This window comes from Colias eurytheme, chromosome 6 (assembly GCF_061535395.1).
Source record: "Colias eurytheme isolate Ceu_HAF_F1 chromosome 6, ilColEury1 Martin Lab GWU primary, whole genome shotgun sequence".
Taxonomy (NCBI): domain Eukaryota; kingdom Metazoa; phylum Arthropoda; class Insecta; order Lepidoptera; family Pieridae; genus Colias; species Colias eurytheme.
Genome location: NC_142985.1, coordinates 7,894,706 through 7,915,290, shown reverse-complemented (window position 1 = coordinate 7,915,290; position 20,585 = coordinate 7,894,706). Strand labels below are relative to the sequence as shown.

Genomic DNA, 20,585 nt, shown 5'->3' with positions numbered 1-20,585 from the left:
CAGACCATTTTTGTAGATTATTATTCATCGCTGAAGGCACCCGAAGGGATCTTTACGGGCCCGCGCTAAGGCCCGCGCAAATATGGCGGAGCGCAGCGCAGAGCATTTTCGTTGTATTAATTGTTAGAATATTATTTTAATGAGGACAATGTCGATTATAGCATGACAATGATAAAATGCTCTGCACTGCGCTCCACCATATCTGCACCGGACCTATTGATCTGAAAAAAAATTACGTAGGGGCATTCTTGTTTTTGGATGCTACAAGGATATTAAATAAAGCACATCGTCAACTTTAATATGTTTATTATCATGGTTTTTCACCATATTAAGACGCTCTCACTCTCATTACACTTTATTTCATGTAACAGAGAATAATAGATTTTACATATTGTATAAAAATAGGACCATACGAGTCCTATTCGGACCCGAAAATGCAAGTATGAGAAATGAAATATTATTAAACTCTTTCCTGTACACTGCTAAAATGCAATGACAAATATTATGATTGTTGCATTCCTCATAATTATACAAAGATTCAGTTGCACATGATTTCATTATATGCAAATCTACTTCAATTTCTACTTTTGTACACCAACTATGATCTATTGATATATCACCAATGTATTTGTCAAGTACCTATAAATTGCGGCTTCAAATAAATACAAAAAATCATTTTACACCTGATAAAAAAATATTATTCAAATCAATAAAATTGGCAACAAAATTGAAACAATATAAAATTAATGGTATCCATCTTAAATCTGTACATTAACAAATAATCGACAGACTCGGTAATAAATAAATTTACTATACAGTCTTACTTACAAACAGTCATTATCTTAATGTCTCAGCTCAGGTCCAAACATTCATGCGCATCGCTTATCACTTAGATAAAAACACAGCACTTTTTGTCACTTACACTTTATAACGGTTAAACCAGTGTCCGCGGAAAGAGATCTCTAAAGGCTACTTTTATTTACAAAAAAATCTATCTTATGTACTATATTTACAAAAGCGTCCATATCGCAAACTCGGTGAGCTATGTGGGCGGCGCGCGGCGATCGTAGTCTCTTCTGTAGACCTCGCGCTCGTACTCCCGCTCGTCGTACGGGTACTCGGGCTGTGCGTAGCCGCGCCAGTCGTCCGGGTACGGGCGCACGGGCGGGAAGCCCATGCCGCCCGCCATCGGCGAGCCCTCGTAGTACCCGCTGTACGGGCCCCCCATGGGAGGGTAGCCGCCGAACCTGCTGTACGAGTTAGCAAACATGTCAATGTGTGCTATTCGTGTAAGGCGACTAGAAAATTGAGATACTACGTGTACCTTTTATTACCAAAATCCCATTAAATTTGAAAACATAAATTTGTAACATTTTCTGTAACAGTGCAATTCTTACAAACAAAAAAGTTACAAAATATATCTTATGTAAAAATATATCAATAATGAAATATATAATAACAAACCTTCTCTTATCATGTGTCCTGGGGTTGCGGTCGCCGCGGTACTGCCTCGGGCCGGGGTAGGCGGGCGGCGTCCAGGCCGGGTGCGCGTGCGCCGAGTGCGGCGCGTGGCCGTGCGCGTGCTCGGGGTGCGCGTGCGGCGCGTAGGGCTGGCGCACGCGCGGCCCGCCGCCGCCGCTGTCCCTCCTCGTCCGCGACCGATCCCTGTCACGTTCCCTATCCCTGTCCCGCTCTCTATCTCTATCTCGATCCCGCTCCCTGTCCCGGTCCCGCTCCCGCTCGCTCCGACTCCGCTCTCTGTAGGACAAATCATCTCGCTTCAGACTCCCTTCCCTGTGCTTGCGATCCTTATGCTTATGTCTGTATAGAAGCGAGATGAGTAGGAAATGTTAGCGATGATAGGGTAAAACAGAATCGAAAGGATCATGCGTGGTTAAATTAACAAATAAAACAAAAAAGGTATGAAGATGAAATGATAATGAAAATGCGAGGGTACAATAGACGTGCATATAACTACCTTTCGTGTCTTTTATTTTCATTAGAATCAGGGTCACATTCACCCTCTTCTAATTTTCTCTTAACACCAGATGCATGTGCATTCTTTTCGTTCTTATCAAACTTTTCGCGGCCAATCTTCGGTCGCTTCTCTTTACGCTCTGCGTTTTCATCTCCTTTAGCCTCTTTTTTGAAAGACTTAACATGATTATTTGAATTGAAGTTGTTTCTAATATTTGACTGAAAATTCAAAAGGCCAGCATAAATATATGATTGACAAATAAGCAGTATCACAGTGTTAGCAATTACATAAAAACTTACTTTGACATTTTCCTTATGCTTGCCGTCTTTATGTTTACTGTCGCTTTTTTTAAGGCCGTACTTATATAACCTATACAACTGTTTTGCATCAAAGTTTGTGAACTTAGACACAAAGTACCAGAGATTACTTCTCCATTCTACTTTCTTTTCTGGATCAGGATAGGCTTCTAAACATATATCTATTTGATTCCCTATTTGTGAAAGGCAAGCCCTTGTTCTTGATACTTGTTCTGTTTCAGTCAATGTTTGATCAGGATTGTCTAGTGCTCTTAGTGCTTTCTTCACTGGTCTCATCTTTTCTTTACACTGTAGATTTAAAATTAGGATTAAAACAAATTACGTATTTAAACAAATATAAGTATCGTTATAATGATTATGTACCTCTTCAAAAACTGATGGATCTAAATCCCCTAAAACTTCTAAAGCCCTTGGCTCATTATTAGCAGTAAAGTGCATTGGGCCAGCAGGTTTTTTACTTTTTTTGCTTTTATCATTTTTGGTCCGATCCTTCCCTTCTTTCTTTGTGCGTTTCTTATCTTTTTCCTTTCTGTCATTTGATGCTTCATCATGTGTTAAAACTTCTTCCATTTTGAGTTTACCCTTTGGAAATAAATACATAAATAAATAATTCTGTTGAAAAATTTGTCATAATAATTTTAGTGTTTGTTTGTATATGTTCCTAAATAAATGAATATAATTTATTCTATAATATAATTTATTTAAGTCATCTTTTTTACTATTGTTCTACATACCTTATCATTTTTATCATTTCTACCACTACGAGTATTCTTTTTATGATCTTCACCAGAACTTCCATCATCTTCAACAATATCTTTAGTTACTGGTTCTTTTGTACCCTTTTTCACTCTAGGCTTTCTTTGCTTTTGTTTGCCATTTTTCTGGTCAAACAACTTTTTAATAAGTTTGAGTAAATAATCTGCTCTAGACTGTAAATGCTTCGCTTGGGGTTTTTTATCCTCATTTGTCAACATTTTTTCACCAATACCAAATGAAGAATCCATTTTTATAGCCTCCCAGGAGCCCATTCCATACTGATAAATGCCTGCAAGTAGTTTAGAGTCATCTTCTACTCCCCAGTCGACATCAAAGTTAGCTGGTCTCGTTCTGAATAAAGGAAATTCATTTAACAAAAATCCAATAATTATTGATTAAGAATTGTTAGTATTCATTATACACTTACTTGAAATCTAACTGCCACTTCAGTCTTTCCTCCTTGGTATCAGGTAGGAAATCGTCGAGTGGCGCAAGTTCATCTTGGCATGCCGCCATTGTTTTCGCATTAACAGACACGCCGCCGAGTTTAAACGACTTTCTTGCATTCTTTCGACCGTCACTATGATCATCTTAACAAAAATAGTTAAATTAGTATTATTTTACAACACAAAAATCGTTCAGTGTTGGCAAATGCAACACGAAACACAGGAATTCAAACTAATTACTCACTTGAAGCATCTGCAGTATCATTCAAAACAGCCTTGCACCTATCTTGTAAAATTTCTCCCAATTTTTTCAATTCCGCCAGCGGTTTTTCTTGTAATTCAGCATCACACGCTATACTGTCCAAATGCTTCAATGGCGCCGAGAATTTTTTATAGCTCTTTACAAATCGTCTTATCTGCAGGAAAAACATATATGAATTATCTATCTAGTTTAATTTTCTTGGGTTAATATTTTTGTGAATAAAACATGGCATCAAAAGGCTAAAGTATACCTCAGGATCAGTGAAGCCTTTTATTTTCTCTCTATGGCTAGCCGGCGGTCGGCCCCTCTTCCTGGGCCGCTCGTCATCAGCACTGACGTCCGCGTACGACACGTCGCTGTCCCCGTCCCCGTCCCCGTCCGCGCCCTCCGCGTTCTCACTGCCCCGCCCACGACGCTTGCGACCGCCTTCTGCACCAGAAATACAACTTCCATGAAAGTATCATCGACATATAACTATTCAAGTAACATTAAATATTTAGTTTAGATTTTGACGTGACAACGTCTTATAATTCGATAGAGTCGGCTCTATCGAATAGGCTATTTGACAAGGTTTTGAAAACTGTCTCAAATTATTAAGATACGTTTATAGAGCACACAAAACACATGTTTCTTAATTTTTTGTAGTTATTCATTGAGAAAATGGAAAATAAAAACATGATATTCAAATACGCCGCCAAAACACAATTTTGAAGAATATGGCGTCTCGCGACCATGGTGACGTCACAGCGGCGTAAACATCAACTTGCTCCTAGTACTTATTGTTCGTTTTTGTTTTAATTATAGTATAATTAAGTTAATCTGTTTAAAAACCAGAAAATGAGTTCTTATAGGTGGTGTGTAGTTCCTGGATGCAGAAATACGACTATTAAAACCCCTGACAAACTATTTATATGTGCTCCAAAAGATATAAAAATGCGTAGAAAGTGGTTGCAGTTAGCTCGCAGAAATCCAAGTGATATTAGATATATCAATTATAACAGTTATATTTTTTTGTGAAGACCACTTCGATGTAAGTATGGTGTTGAATACCTAGTAGGCAGTTTATTTTATTTGCAATACATAGTATAAATCGTCTCATTACTTACCTGCTTGAGGTAAGATAATGATATATATAAATTGATGATGACGTGTTTGTATTGATATTGAAAATAATCAATACACACACGTCAATCCTATAAACTGGATGGCTGAAATGAAAAATAAAGGACTTAATCTAAAAAATGTATACTTCATAATTATTGTGCTATTGTGATTCATGTTTGTAGGTACAATTAACTAAAAAGGTAATGAATGACGATTGAAATATTAACTTACGTAGCTGTTTTCACATTTCTCAATTGAGGAGCGTAAAAATCTTGGTTGTTTTTAAAGAACATGCCAACCATTATAGCACAGTATTACAATATTATTTCCTAATTATATAGCGTCCACTTTAGGTAGATTTCTACTGTCTGCTTTTTCGAAATTAGGTTCCATGACAAACAAAAATAACACATAAAGAACAAAACTGATTACAGACACCTTGAATCACAAGAAATAAGTTATACAAGAAACAAAACCAAAAGCGAAATTCAGCAACGACGTGAGTAAACGTTGGGATCTCTTCTTATTTACGCCGCTGTGACGTCATGGCAGATGCAGCCAATCATGGATGTTTTCGGTCACGTGGTCATTTTAAAAAATATGATGTTTTTTCTCGACGATTTATAAATAAATAAGTTATTATTTATATCATTTATTAATTTAAATCGCTTCAATAACCTTATATATATATGGATTACACAAAAAAGTAATTTATTTTTTATACTGTCAAATAGCCTATTATAAGACGTTGCACTGCAGTCGGCTGTACGCACGAAAAAACATGACTCATGCAGCGTTACCTCGCTCTGAGGCGTTCCATGTAAGGCTTGAAGTGCAAGCGAGAGCGCGGAACGAGCGACAAAGAAGCACAATCGGCCGTTGTCACGTTCAACTATCGTCAGTAAACCGACTTTACAGACAACCAAATTTTTTATATTTAACAAATAAATATATCTATAAATGACAAACTTACTGTTATCCATATTATTTTGTTGTGCCTTTCTGCGTGGTGGTAAGTATAAATCTTCCATCTCTTTCGTTTTCTCCTGTTCGGCCAGTGTTTTTCTAACATGATCTGGTATGATGTCATCCTGTTGATATCAATTCAAACAATTTAATAATGTTAACAACATATAATTTATAAAAACTCAACAAAATAATAAATCTATTTTACCCAGTCTTTGCTTTCATCTTCTGCATTTTCCTTTTTAACTCCCATAACCGCCTTTTCTTCATCAAATGCAAAGCTAGCTACTTTGAATGCAGAAAGTAGCTCATCGCCAGCCATTGCAGGTCCCTCATCACGAGTTTCAGCTCTTTGTAAGATTTCATCAATATCACACTGTATTTGAACAATTAAACATCATTAAAAATATGTTTCCTAACCTTCATACTTCAACAAAACTGTAATCATATTACTCACAACTGGATCTTCATCATTTTCATCATCATCTTTAAAAAGTTCTTCAGCACCAAATTTCAAAATTGCATTTAAGTCTTCTTTATTGAAAGGATTATTAGCACTTGTACCAGATGCATCTCGTTTGTTAAGAACAGTCCTGCCAGTAGTGTCCATTCTCTGAATAACAAGATGATCAAGCACCATCTTTCGTTTAGCCCTCTCTACTATGTCTTCTTCCACAGACCTGGCAGTTACCAACCGATAAATGTTGACCTACGAATATCATCTTATAATAAATTGAAATAAATGATAACTAGAATAAGTTTTTTTTGTATAATTTTAACAAAATTTACCTGATTCTTTTGCCCTATTCTATGTGCACGAGCCTGAGCCTGCAGATCATTTTGAGGATTCCAATCTGAATCAAAAATTATGACAGTATCAGCAGTTGCCAAATTAATACCAAGGCCTCCAGCCCTAGTTGAAAGTAGAAAACAAAAATCTTGAGATCCATCTGCATTAAAATGATCTAAAGCCTGCTTCCTTAATTCTCCTTTTATGCTGCCATCAAGGCGTTGAAATGGAAAATGTCTTCTTTGTAAATATTCAGCTAATATATCTAACATTCTAACCATTTGTGAGAAAATCAATACTCTATGTCCTGTTTCTCTTAGCCTGCATAATAGTTTATCTAACAATAACAATTTTCCGGAACCTCTCAGAAGTTTCTGAAATGTAAAAAATGTTTTAAGATTCAATAAAATACTGAACAATTCACAATACATATTTAATTTCTTTTTTATATACCTCTACAGCATCAGTTGTAGCAAGAGATGCTCGTGACTCAAAATCTTCAGGTTTAGTCAATAGTGCATGATTACAACATTTTTTTAATTCTATCACAATATTTATAAAGGTATTGGTTGATCCCTTAACACCCTTTCGTAATTCGCTATAGTTTTTTGTAAGTATCCATTTGTAATATTGCTTTTGTATTGCAGTCATTTCTACTCTTAATATTTGTTCTACTTTAGCTGGCAATGATTTTTCGACATCTTTCTTTTGTCTTCTCAAAATAAAAGGTTCTAATTGTTTGTGAAGTTTCTCATAACCTTTTGTTGCAGCATCTTCATGATCTTTTTCAAATTCTTCCCATGATTCAAACCTGAAAGTAAATTATTATAATTGCTGTCTGCTGATTGTTTAGATATAAAAGGTGAAATTCCAAAAATTAAGCTTATAAATTATATTTGTTTCTGACAATCAAGGATACACTTACTTATATGGCATAATAAAATGCAGGAGAGCCCATAACTCTTTCAGAGAATTTTGTAAAGGTGTACCAGTAACTAATAACCTATGATTTGTATCAAACTCTTTAAGTGCTTTATATAGAAGTGAATCGTCATTTTTTAACCTATGTGCTTCATCAACAAGCAAGCATGCCCAGCTAAAAGATCTTAAAAATTGTCTATCTTTTAGTAAAATTTCATAAGTGGTTAATATTGCATTAAATTTCAGCCTTTTAGAACTTGCAAAACTCCATTCAAATTGCCTAATCTGAAACAGAAAAAATTATCATATACTTATCACAGTAAAATATAATTATGTAACAATTTGTTTTAGTAACAGATACTTACAATATCTCTACTTGTGACATCACCAATGTATGTAACCACATTTATATCAGGTGCCCACTGTGTAAATTCTCTTTGCCACGCAGTCATTGTACTTAAAGGTACTACACACAGAAATGGTCCATACAATTGTTGAGATTTGAACAGATAGTACAGGAAGCAGATTGTCTAAAAATACAGGAAATATTAGAGTTGTTTTGATCAAATATGAAAATAATATAATTATGTTTGTCATTACATACCTGAATTGTTTTACCTAAACCCATTTCATCAGCCAAAATAACAGAATTGTCTTTACACCAGGAATGTATCAACCAATTCAGCCCATCCATTTGATAATCTCTTAATATGTAAGACTGAAAAAAACATTTTAAGAATTACATATTTATACTGAAATGGTCATTTCTGTCATAAATAATACAAACGTAGTTTAAAAAAAACTAAACAACATACTTTTTTTAAATAATTTGGGATAATCAGATAAACTCTTGTATTTTGTGAACCTTAATAATTATTGTACAACGTTTAATCTAAATCTGTGTTCAAATTGAGTCAAAATCGAGCCCAAACAAGTCAGTTACATACAAACATACAGGTGAAACTAATATGTTATTACTTAAAATGATTAAAGAAAATTACCTTATCCTTTCCCATATATTCTGGTTGTTCTTTTACTTGATGGAATTTTGGTCTTCTTCTCAATACAGGACAATGTCTAGATGGTGTTGATGTTGTTGCTTCTCTTGATTTAAACTCTTTGACTTTCTCTGGCCATCTTTTTTCAATAAGAGTAGAATCTTCCCATGTCGAATCAGCATATGGTAATGATTCCCACTTACAGAAATATTCATGTGCAGTTGCGCCACTTTCAAGTTCTCGCGTTTGTTCCGCTAAAATATTAAAAGTTTAGAGTAACAAGAATAACAAATTGCACATTAAAGTATTTAAAATATTGAAAAATTATTTACCAAATATCCTCTCAACAAAATTATATGACTTAACAAGTTCTTGTTGCAGTTCAGATTGGCATTCAAAATAGTCTATGTCTTCTGGACCAGCTTGCTTTCTCCACCATGATAATTCAGATTCCTTTTTCTTATAGTTTTCTAACTTTTTCAGACCTTTGACTTTTTGTTCAGTTAGTGAATTTTCTGACTCCCATGTGTTGTGTATATGGGACCAACCCTTCCACTTTATCAGGTACTGTGGTTCTGTACTTTCTTCATCCTCAGGATTGCAACCCTCATTTGGATCCCCATTTTCTTCAATATAGTAAACTGTAGTCACATTTCCCGTGACTGTGCAATGATAAGAAGATATTAGCTAAAATTTCATACTATACTGCATACAAATAAAAAAAACGAAAATAGATAAATACAACTAGGTTTTACAGTGAGTTTCAAATGTTTTGACTGCTACATTTCAACATCTGTTGCAAGCTGCATCAAAAAAGTACTGTAAATAATATGGGAGATGAAAGGGGTAAATTAAAAATTTAAAAAGACCAAAAATATTATCTTCACTTTTATTAATAGGAAATTATAAGCACCTCCTTTCTTTCCGCGCCGAAATCCTAAAATTTTCTCTATCGTCTCACTGTGTTCTTCAGGTTCAGGTTCAGCTTCTGCCTCTCCTTCAATGCCATCAACTTCCAATAAATCAGATGAGTCTGTTTGTTCATCGCTCGCTTCTTTGTAACTAACAGCTGCCCCAGTTCGACGCGTAGCTGTACGACTATTCAAAATATAGGAGAAAATAAATAAAAATAAAGTACAAATAAAATTCAAAATTTTATTCAAATTCCATATGTCCACATGTTATTGTCACCCTATAAATGAAATCAATTATTTCTTCAAGTGCTTAATTTATATTACCTTTTCGTGTCTTCATCTGATGCTTCGGTGCTCTCATCTTCATCACTAGTATATCTTCTTCTTGTAGGTTTCTTTTTTCTTAAAGGAACACCTCTTTGGCCAGGCCTCTTTGAAGGTGGTGGTGGTGATCCTTTTACATCACTATCACTATCTGAGCTATCTGAATTCCAGGAATCACTAAAAAGTACAATAGACAGGCTTATTATAAGTCCAAATAAATAAAATAATTTCCAGTCCCATTCAACATAATCTTAACTCTGCATAAATTTACTGGAAAGACATTAACACGAGACATCCACAGTTGTTGGCTGTTTCTGAAGTCTGTTTCAATTCATTTAATTATTCCTTGAACACTTTTTCATAAATTCACATTTAAAACTAAACTTGCAATAAATAATAATTTATCAGGGATGCATGATAAATAATGAATTAAAAAAATAAAAGCGCAAAACACCATCCTGTTCTCATTGTCATCATCATCATGATTCTTCTATAAAATAAACAATGGTTAAGAACAAAAAATATCAAAGAAATCCAATTACCTTTTCCTTCTACTTCTTCTATTACTACTTCTTCCTTTTTCACTTGAATCACTATCAGCCAATTTCAATCTGTCCGGCTCTTTACGCGACCGCCCTGATCTTCTTATTCCATAAATATCAGGATTATCCTCCCAAAGATCAGACTTTATTTTTCCATGATTATTTCTTGATTTATGTTTTGAGATGGTATCATCAGAAGAATCTTTATCAGAATGGTGATCAGATTTAGAAGAATTAGCATAATTATCTTTGGATGATAACTTTCCATCGTCGCTGTAGTGTGAGTGTCCTGGATTTGAAGATTTTTCTGAGCCCGTATTTCCCCCAGATGCAGATCCAGAAGAACTTGACCCACTGTCACTAACAAAGTAATGTTAGTAATTGAAAATGTATAAGTAGTAAGATAAGTTTTAATAAATTGAGAATAGTAAATACCTCTCACTGCCTGATCCAGATCCACTTGAGTCACTCTTGTCACCCTTTTCACTTGTCGACTCACTTTCAGATTCATTCATGTAGCCTTTCTAGAAAGAAAACAAGACGTGAGTTTAACAAGCACAATTAATAGCGACATGATTAAAAAACACAGGGTAAAATGTCAAAAAATTATTAGAAGATTGGCCATAACACTAGGTAAATATAAGATTTACACAATGTGTTGAGTCAATTAATTAGTTAACATTAAAAAATGTGAACCAGGAGAGAAACGTAACATATTTGAATTTATTTTATTACTAAAATATAAACTTCACACAATCAATTGGTGGCATCTTTTGCTCAATGAACTGATTGAAAAATAAAAGTTATTCCACTGAAGTAAGCATTTACAATAAATTGAAGAATGGCAATATTTCTTTCACCACATTTCAGTATAGTCACCGATACTGATTTACAAAAAAAATTAGTTAATACCTTTTAAATCCAAAAAATCTTCATTAATGTTTTGTATTCTTTAAAATGAACGATTATAACACATTTTAATCTATTGAATGCTAAGCACAAGTATTCCTGAGGTATGAAATAACCTCAAACTACGGATTGTACCTGGATAAATCCAAAAATAAAGGATAAATTCAATAAAAAATGTATTCTCAAGTGGGTTCAAATGAACACTGCATATTTTTAATGCAGCCTAACCAAATTAATGAAAGGCTGAATAAATGAGTCCCAGATAACCTGAACAATGTCTATGTACCTCTGTATTAGAATGCAAGACCAATTTTTAAAGTTAAATTGCAAAAATGGGTCCCTCTCCAAAACCGATTTTATTGAGCTATAACGAAAGATTACGTAACAAAGAATCGTTGGAAACACTTTCTACAGTGGAACAATTATATTTTAATACATAAAATCACGAAAATGTATTGTAAACAATCACAGAAAACGTTTTATTCACTTTTACGTCTTAATTTTTCACCTTCTTTTAAGACCACACCCTTCGATTCGAGAACATTCTGGAATTATTATATACCCAAATACACTAAAATTAAGGAAATTTAAACCACAACAATAACAAAAAAGCCTTAAAAACACTTACCAAGAGCATTTTGCTGAGAATTCAAGAAATTCGATTAAACGCGAATATACGTGTACTGATTTTAGTAGAAAGGCATTAAATCACTTGAATTAGACCATAGTAAACACCAGAAAAAAACAATTTTAATAATTCTTTACTCAATACTTGAAAAAATGTAAATTAAATTTTTTGGGAAAATCTTGTCAAGCGACGCCATTTTGTCGTGGCGTGAATTCTGGTGACGACGGAAGTAAAAATTCAGTAATTTTGCTATAAAACTTTGGTAAAAATAAGGTAAATAGTAATGGTAATCACTAAAAAATCAAAAATGAAACTTTACAAGTCGTCAGAATTACACCGTTCTGTACTAAATTGGACGTGAACACCGCGCACTATCAGCGACACACGAAAGCTACAGCCATATTGCCATTTGCTAGCAGCAGCACACTGATGCAATTAAAAAAATTTGCAAAATGTAGCCAGATATAAATAATACGATTACGCATTTCCGCTATAATTGCGATAATTAAATACAGATGATACCTAATTAAAATTATCAATATTTTCAGATTATTTCAAATAAAATTATGCTTACGTTTTATTAATCCCTTTATTTATTTTTCCTTTCCATTACACAAGCAAAAGCCAAGGCCTTGAGGAATATATCGTGCCATGTGTGAAAAAATTTCCTGGAATATTTATTTATTATTATTATATAAATTACTAGCGACCCGCCCCGGCTTCGCACGGGTGCAATGCTGATACTAAATACACTACAGAAAAACTGTGAACGTTGTAGGTATATAAAAACATAGCGGCCCGCTCCGACTTCGTATAGATAGCCTGGCGGCCGGCCGGTACCGCCGCAAACGCTACGTCCCGCAATTTTTAAATCTGTAATATCTTCGAAAATATTCACTTAAATCATACGGTGTAAAGGGCCATATAGATCTATATTAAACGAACAATGTATTCAAGGTATTTAATTGGTTAAGGATTAATGCTGTATTGGTTAAAATCGCATCGAAAATTAGCCATTATTTTTCGTAAAAAGTAAATGACAAAAAAATGTTATTGTGGGTTATCCATAAGAGATAGACATATACCATCGCGGACTTTTCTATAGACCTTTTCAATGTGTATAATACTTAGTACATTATTTTGATGAAACTCGTAGGGTTCAGCCTGCGTTTGCAATGTAAGCGGAAAAAATGTAATTTTTTACGACATCACTTTAGAAACCTCAAAAATAACAGTACTTCTCCACTATTTAATGGATGTTATTATTCATATAAACCTTCCTCTTGAATCACTCTATCTATTAAAAAAAACCGCATCAAAATCCGTTGCGTAGTTTCAAAGATTTAAGCGTACAAAGGGACATAGGGACATAGGGACAGGGAAATCGACTTTGTTTTATACTATGTAGTGATTTATTTTCATTATTTTTGGTTTATTTTAGAAACTGTCTTTATTCTATCTTATTTTCCATTCGCTACAAAATTTTCACAAATGTACACCGTATTCAATACAATCATCGAAAAAAACTCATGATAACGTGAGCACTTATGATCTTTTATGGCCAAATAACATTCAAAATACCTATTTTGTATTGTATAAAGGAAACAGGTGACTACAATATTATCGCGTTCTGCTTCTGGTAAGCTAAGATGTGGCCTGAGATGGAGTGCGCTTCTTTGGAAGGTCTTCTTTTGAAGACCCCACATTGTTCTCATTTGTGATCTCATCAGAAAAAAAACTATTTATAATTTTATTGTAATAAAAACACTATCAAGTATGGTATCAAAAAGTTTTATTAGTCTTGTCAAGCGAGTCGTGTCCACACACAGAGTCCACAACATTCCTAACCGTCGCAACTTTTGCATAAAGCTATTTTTAACTATTTACCTATTTTGAGTGTTGTCTAACTTGAGTTGGCTAGTTCTAACCAGTTTCTAAAACAAATATTTAGGACAATAGAACCTCACAAAAAGCTCACAAAATATAATAACGTTCAATTACATCAATTTGAGAAGATAAGTATAGTATAGATAAATAATAGGTAAAAACTAGGAAAGTCAAATACTGAGGTTCAATAGGTCATTAATTTTTGCTTTGTGTAATATATAATTCTATGATTCAAATTATTAAAAAGTCATACCTATTTTTTCAGTTCAACTAAGAATTTTATCTTTGTCTTATCTTTTTAAATAAATTTATGACCTATCTACTGAACTTGGCACACATCTTAATATACATATGATAATATAAATCTCGTATCACAATGTTTGTCCTCAATGGACTCCTAAACCACCGATTATAATAAAATAAATTTAGTAATGCAAAAAATGTTGGTTTTTAGGGAATTTGGGAACAGCCCGTTTAGCCCGTTTTTATTATTTATAGGAAACTTTACCTACTTTCCTTCAGTTAATACTTAATGTAGTGTAGTGCGTGAGTGCAGTAGTTACGATTGCATAATAATAAGTGAAACTTTTATTACATCGTCTCAAACTTTTTGGTCTGTGTAGCGCATGTCGCGTGTATGCGCGACATGCGCTCTTACATGCGCTACACAAAGCAGTGTTCGGAACCGTTCGAACAGTTTCACTTTTACCGTGGTTTCATAAAATCACACAAATTTTTTATCTAGATGAGTAGTTTGAACTTAGTTTGAGGTGGTTTGAGGGACTGAGACGGTAAAATTATTGATCTTGGAAAAATAATAACCGGTCTAGACAACACTCAATAATCTGTCATGCATTGACGGCACAATACAGTTTACAAGATGACGGCAGTAGTTCCGAATTTTACCACGTGCCGAAAGATCTGTGTACTTACTACACCATAAACTGTCACTATAAATACTGTGTGGTAATTTTCGATGGGCCCTGGAGGGAAAGTACCTACTTTATAAACTGAAAATAGCAAATTTTGCTGAAAGAAAACATTCCCATATTTTTAAAAAGAAATAGAACTGCATTCAAAGATTTTCGAAAATTCACGAAATTCAGTATTTCAAGTACTTTCCCTCCAGGGCCAATCGAAATTTCCCGCACTTTTTATTATACAATATTATGTTCTAGAAATCTAGACAAATCTAGAACATATTATTGTGTAATAAAAATCGTCACTAAGAAGTTTGTGTTGAATCACGGATGAGATTGAGTACTTCAAACTTGGGTTGTTGAGGAAGTGATTATGAGGAAGAGGAGGAGGAAGAGGAATTTTCACACACAAATTTAGAGGATGCGGATGAGGAAGAGGATATTTTTTTGAGGAAGAGGATGCGGATGAGGAAGCGGAAGCGGAAGAGGAAGCGGATGAGGATGAGGATGATAGGAAATTATAATCAAAATTAAAAAACAAAAACTTTTAAAATTAAAAATTAAAACAAAAGCCATTCTCCTGTCTCTACATATTGATGTTTAAGGTTAGGGGAGGTTAGCTCGCCCGATCGCGAATTTACAAAGCCTGTAAGTACTATACTATTTGAGTCACGAGCCGGACTTAGATGAGCTTTTGTTTATGCATATTACTCGAAAAAACCCACAGAAAAAACCTAATCTATATCAGTGCCAGAAGCGACATTAGGCGATTTCCACAAAAAAAAAAAACTAACTGGTAGATATTATTATGTAAGCTTAAACAACTTGTTTGTTTTTTAATTTAAAATGACTTTTGACAAACATTATTTGGTAAAATATGTTTCTTCTGAGTATGAGAGAAAATGTTATATTATTATGTTTAGAGATAAGTGTTAGGCGCAGATATAAATATGGCGGTATGACTTTACTCTTGTTCGTTAGTAGAGTCCAACTCGTAACTCAAATACATAGTTTAAATAGGCTTTGTAAATTCGCCGCCCGATCGGATCAGCATCCTCATAAATTTCCTCTAAATTTTGAGGAAGCGATAGCGGAAGAGGATTTTTTTATTTTCATTTTTGAGGATGCGGTAACGGTAGAGGAACCCAAAATATTGCGGAACTTCCGCATTATGAGGAAGCGGAAGAGGAATCCTCAACAACCCTACTTCAAACGCTAGATCAGTCGTATTTGAATAACCAAACAGGACAACACTGTTTGTATTTTGTACGTATTTGTATTTATGTATTTTATAACAAAACCACTATCGAACACTAAGCGTGTACAGGCGGCTTTAGGGACTTTACATGAAGGAGAGTTGTGACATGACATTTATTATTTACTCTGTGGATGTGACAGTTGGTCAGTTGACACTTGACAGTTGACACTTGAATGTTTGAATTGAAACCTCGATTGATACCTACATACGCTTGATTTGAAATAAATAATAATTACGGAAAACTGAAGTTGATTACTAATAAATCTGTTTATTTCAATCACAATATCGCATTTCATTCTTAGTGATTAGCGACAGCGTAGTTTCCCGTAACCACAACACCAGATAGTAAGATGGCTAAAAGAACATCAACAGTAGCTTTCGAGACCGATGAGCAACAACCGAAAATTGCAAAAGATGGCAAGAAAGAGGGAAAGAAACATTCCCTCGATTCCGATGAAGAAGATAGTGGTGCAGAGGAGGAAAAGCAAAATGTTCTCAACGCGGATGACATTGAGGGGGAAGAAGACGGTGTTGCAGGAATGGAAGGTGAAGTAAGTCAAAATTCTCAGTACTGGCTGAAACCATTGTTGACATTAAAATAATTGGCTAAACATATACCTACATGTGATCATATAAAATTTTGGGATTATCTGTTGTATATTATGTACCTACATATATAACTTGATAGTTACTTTATCTCATCGAATATTTGCTGTTACAGATTACAATAACACCATTTAACATGAAGGAAGAACTAGAGGAGGGTCATTTTGATGCCCAAGGTCATTACCACTGGAAAAAGGAGAAAGAAATCAGAGATGGTTGGTTGGACAACATTGATTGGGTGAAGGTTAAGGGTAGACCAGAGGATAAGTACAAGGTTCACAAGGATGATGATGCTAAAGGAATATTAGATGATACAGACAGTGAGGATGATGAGCCAGAAGAAAAGTTTGACCTCATTATGAATTATAAGGAAATTTTGCAACACATGAAACCTAAGGAAACTATAGCGAAAACTCTGCAGCGGCTAGGTGAGGCATATTATTAATTTATTTTTTTAATTTATACTTTTGTTTCCTTGCTTTCCAAAGTACCAATTTTATAACATTAAAGTGCATCTGTCAGATGTGTATCTCTGCTGAATGAAATTGAAATAGATTTGTATGGATATCTATTTCTATTATAAAACTAGGTTTCAGTGAAATTACACTTATTTGTAATAATAACTTAATCAATCTATAACTTAGTTATTCATATATTAAAAATTGTGTTATTTGCCATAGTATGTTTATCAGGTATATTAATTAAATTGCCTCATCTTATCAAAGTATCAATATATCAAGATTGAATAATCTTATTGCATATTAAATATGAATTTTTTTATCTGTTACAGGTGCCAGTTCCAAAATATCCAGTGCAGAGCGCTGGAAGAGGAAAAAGCAAGGAATAGTTGATGAGGGCAGTAAAATAGTTACCAGAATAACTGAGCTTGCTAACCAAATATTGACAAAAACTGGAAACATGGACATATACCAAGAGACTTATGAGAAAATAAGCATCAGCATTAATAAGGATGCTAAGAAAAAGGATGATGCAGAACTAGATATGTACGCAGATGATTTTGATCAAAAAGAAAAACAGAGTTTAGGTCAAGATGGTGAGAGCAAAAATGAAAACCCTGAAGAGGGTGAAAGTTCTTCAAATGAAGTGAAATGGGAGTTTAAATGGAGTCAAGATGACAATGCTGAAATTTCAGGACCACATTCCACTGATCAAATGAACAAATGGGCTACAGAAGGGTATTTCAAAACAGGAGTGTGGGTAAGGAAGAATGGTGAAGATTCCCAGTTCTATAGTTCTAATAGAATTGATTTTGAACTATACATGTAAGAGCTAGACTTAATTTTTCTTGTTCTATAGTGTCCCTGGTTGTATACATAGATCATTCTATAAATATATAGTTATGTAAGTAATGATATTTTCATGAAATGTTCTTAAAACTAGTAATAAAAAAAACTGTTTAATTATCAACAATTTTCATTTATTCATACTATTTAAATGCAGACTATTTAAAAATCTCTGGATAAAACATGTTTATCTGTAAAATATTTTGTGTGTTCAGAGACTAAAGAACTATCAACTTGATATTATAAATTCATCAAAAGTGTACTTAAATTCCATTACTCAATGAACAAGACTTCTTTTGTCTCTTCTTAAATTTGTTAGACATAATGATAAAATTCCTAAAACGGCACTCCCTCCACATGCATATATTAGGACACCTCTGTAGTATTGGGGGCAATCCAGGGCATCATCACATTTGCTGTAACGAAAGATAAGTAAGTTTATTTGATGTAGATAAATGTAAGGTATATTGTTAATTTTATAACTACAAATTATGTCAGTTGTACTTTAGATTATCGTTTTCAATTGAAGTAAAATATTAGGGAAACTTACTAATTTTCTATAGCAACAACTGCAATACCAGTCACTAGTTTATCAGCAAATGTTACAATAGAATATATAGATGCTCCTTGATGCGAATGTGGACCAATCAGGTCTGCTGTTACACATAAACTTGATACCAGGGTTATGGAACTGCCAGCTCCTGAAAAAGGAAAATATCGAGTTTAATTAATTTACCTAAACCTATCATTAATTTTATTAATAAAATATGGTTAGAGATTTATTTTAAAACTAACTGCGGGTCAACACAGAGCGAGAAGCCTTGCGAAGCAATTTCTGTGTGAAGCAGCTAAGCTCAGTGGGGACTTGGCTCGGCCTAAGAAAATCGGTATCGGTACCCGATCAGGAGATAAACAGAATGATAAATAATTAATCAGTGAAGTAGTTTACTATAATGAAACAAACATGTATTTCAAAAACCTAATAATCCAGTCTGTAGGTATTTATGCTCTACAAAAGGTGGCGTAGAAAATGTTTTGAAACGATATTGTTTAGGTATGAAAGGTTAATAAAAATCCAAGTTTTCGACCTTGACGGACCCAGGCGCTAGCCGCCATCTTGAATTAAAGGTGCTAAAATTAGGTATATTTTAAATAACTTCTCAATAGTTTACTAAATCAAAAAAGTGTCTATGAGGGGTTCAAAGAAGACAAAATTACCTACATTTTTTTCATACATGATTATTCTGTAAGTCTTAAAGATAAAAAGTTACAAGCGACGGAAATAATAATATTTACAGAAATCATATAATTTTAATTTTGTTTAAAAATTGTACAGCTATCATTTTTTAATTCTCTTTGATGGCCCGGGCTGGTTAATGGTGGCTTCTTCATTATCGTCGCTGAAATTTTCTGTTTCATTGTCTGTATTTTTAGTTTCCAACCATGAAATTTCGTCATCATGACCAGAAGAAATCGAAGACGCTGGAGCACGCTTTCTAGTAACTTTTTACGGAGGGGACATGGATAAGGAATCCTTAGAAGATATCCGATATGAACGATTCGTAAAGTTATCAATAAAAAGTAAATTTAATCGACGAAATTTCATGGTTAGAAACTAAAAATACAGACAATGAAACAGAAAATTTCAGCGACGATAATGAAGAAGCCACCATTAACCAGCCCGGGCCATCAAAAAGAATAAAAAAAGATTGCTGCACAATTTTTAAACAAAATTAAAATTATATGATTTCTGTAAATATTATTATTTCCGTCGCTTGTAACTTTTTACCTTTAAGACTTACAGAATAATCATGTATGAAAAAAATGTAGGTAATTTTGTCTTCTTTGAACCCCTCATAGACACTTTTGTGATTTAGTAAACAATTGAGAAGTTATTTAAAATATACCTAATTTTAGCACCTTTAATTCAAGATGGCGGCTAGCGCCTGGGTCCGTCAAGGTCGAAAACTTGGATTTTTATTAACCTTTCATACCTAAACAATATTGTTTCAAAACATTTTCTACGCCACCTTTTGTAGAGCAGAGGCTTTTACATTTCCCCACAGACTGGACTATAACGAAAAAATGAGCAATACATGAAATTTCCGTTTCGGTAGCGCATAGACAATTAAGGAATTCGTTCACTGTTGGATATTATGTTCCTACGTGTTCTCTGACCCTGCGAGTTAAACTGAAGTAAATTTGGGTGCAATTATTCAGTTACTAGGCACAGGCATAGTTAAAATAATCAACCAATCATCTTACCAATAAGAGTCGCGACCAAATATATTTGTACGACGCTGGCTGTCGGATCAATCGTAACCGCTATCCAGACGCAACTAATCAGGCTGAACAAACTTCCTATTAAATATGCAACCTAGAAATAAAGGAGTCTAATGCAATATCATGTAAAATGTCTTTGATGAAACAAAACAGATATATTTGTTTTTAAGAATAGAAGAAATTCTATCACGAGGCGGGATTAGAACCCGCGTCTTCCGCTTTACCGGAGCGACGGCTGACCTTCGCGGGTTCGAATCTCGCCCGGTGATCGATTTTTTTATATTCTTTAAAAATTTATATTTATGAAGCATTTGAATGCTATAAAAAAAAACGAATTATCAAACAAAAAATAGATCTAAAGCAGTTGCTGACTATGAATTTTGGAATTTACGTATGTGTTGTGCCTATAATTTCGCATTGTGCCTATTATGAGCATTAATAGAATTGAAAAATACATATTCACACAACAATC

At 34.0% G+C, this 20,585-nt stretch overlaps 3 protein-coding genes across 12 annotated transcripts in view; 1 reads left to right on the top strand and 2 right to left on the bottom strand.

Annotated features, from left to right (window-relative positions):
* Positions 1-289: 289 nt before the first annotated feature.
* Positions 290-12,264, bottom strand: Chd1 (chromodomain-helicase-DNA-binding protein 1). 8 transcript variants are annotated; one of them, XM_090102926.1, is made up of 24 exons: positions 11,856-12,264; positions 10,754-10,842; positions 10,319-10,678; positions 9,777-9,953; positions 9,452-9,636; positions 8,871-9,200; positions 8,542-8,792; positions 8,145-8,258; positions 7,906-8,070; positions 7,545-7,825; positions 7,073-7,430; positions 6,619-6,993; positions 6,287-6,538; positions 6,038-6,205; positions 5,834-5,954; positions 4,010-4,191; positions 3,742-3,913; positions 3,479-3,641; positions 3,030-3,402; positions 2,659-2,877; positions 2,278-2,583; positions 1,979-2,196; positions 1,465-1,821; positions 290-1,250 (listed from the first exon to the last, which is right to left on the bottom strand). In XM_090102926.1, exons 1-24 carry the CDS (start codon positions 11,862-11,864, stop codon positions 1,043-1,045), a joined length of 5,433 nt encoding a protein of 1,810 aa, XP_089959052.1. In that variant the 5' UTR covers positions 11,865-12,264; the 3' UTR covers positions 290-1,042. The 8 variants fall into 8 exon arrangements, with proteins under 8 accessions (XP_089959052.1, XP_089959051.1, XP_089959053.1 ...); XM_090102925.1 differs by having other exon boundaries at positions 4,010-4,194; positions 5,837-5,954; XM_090102927.1 differs by having other exon boundaries at positions 290-1,247; positions 4,010-4,194; positions 5,837-5,954.
* Positions 12,265-16,101: 3,837 nt separating this feature from the next.
* holn1 (CD2 antigen cytoplasmic tail-binding protein 2 homolog holn1) lies at positions 16,102-17,948 on the top strand. 2 transcript variants are annotated; one of them, XM_090102922.1, is made up of 3 exons: positions 16,102-16,471; positions 16,642-16,954; positions 17,317-17,948. In XM_090102922.1, the coding sequence occupies exons 1-3, from the start codon at positions 16,271-16,273 to the stop codon at positions 17,811-17,813; spliced, it is 1,011 nt and encodes a 336-aa protein (XP_089959048.1). In that variant the 5' UTR covers positions 16,102-16,270; the 3' UTR covers positions 17,814-17,948. The 2 variants fall into 2 exon arrangements, with proteins under 2 accessions (XP_089959048.1, XP_089959050.1); XM_090102924.1 differs by having other exon boundaries at positions 16,334-16,466.
* Positions 17,949-17,968: 20 nt separating this feature from the next.
* LOC149907815 (major facilitator superfamily domain-containing protein 12-like) overlaps positions 17,969-20,585 on the bottom strand; it is a 29,581-nt gene continuing 26,964 nt past the window's right edge. For both annotated transcript variants that reach the window (XM_090102921.1, XM_090102920.1), the window contains exons 8-10: positions 20,096-20,207; positions 18,381-18,531; positions 17,969-18,246 (exon numbers count right to left, since the gene is read on the bottom strand). In XM_090102921.1, the coding sequence (XP_089959047.1) occupies positions 18,108-18,246; positions 18,381-18,531; positions 20,096-20,207 (402 nt within the window). In that variant the 3' untranslated portion in view covers positions 17,969-18,107. The remainder of the gene's footprint in view (positions 18,247-18,380; positions 18,532-20,095; positions 20,208-20,585) is intronic.

Excerpts from the sequence above, each read along its gene's own strand:
- holn1 (XM_090102922.1), top strand. The coding sequence starts at position 16,271 with ATGGCTAAAAGAACATCAACAGTAGCTTTCGAGACCGATGAGCAACAA. Across the intron at positions 16,472-16,641 it reads TTGCAGGAATGGAAGGTGAA|ATTACAATAACACCATTTAA; the intron begins GTAAGTCAAAAT and ends TTGCTGTTACAG. Across the intron at positions 16,955-17,316 it reads GAAAACTCTGCAGCGGCTAG|GTGCCAGTTCCAAAATATCC; the intron begins GTGAGGCATATT and ends TATCTGTTACAG.
- Chd1 (XM_090102926.1), bottom strand. Across the intron at positions 7,431-7,544 it reads CATTTTATTATGCCATATAA|GTTTGAATCATGGGAAGAAT; the intron begins GTAAGTGTATCC and ends ATTTACTTTCAG. Across the intron at positions 2,584-2,658 it reads ATCCATCAGTTTTTGAAGAG|TGTAAAGAAAAGATGAGACC; the intron begins GTACATAATCAT and ends TTAAATCTACAG.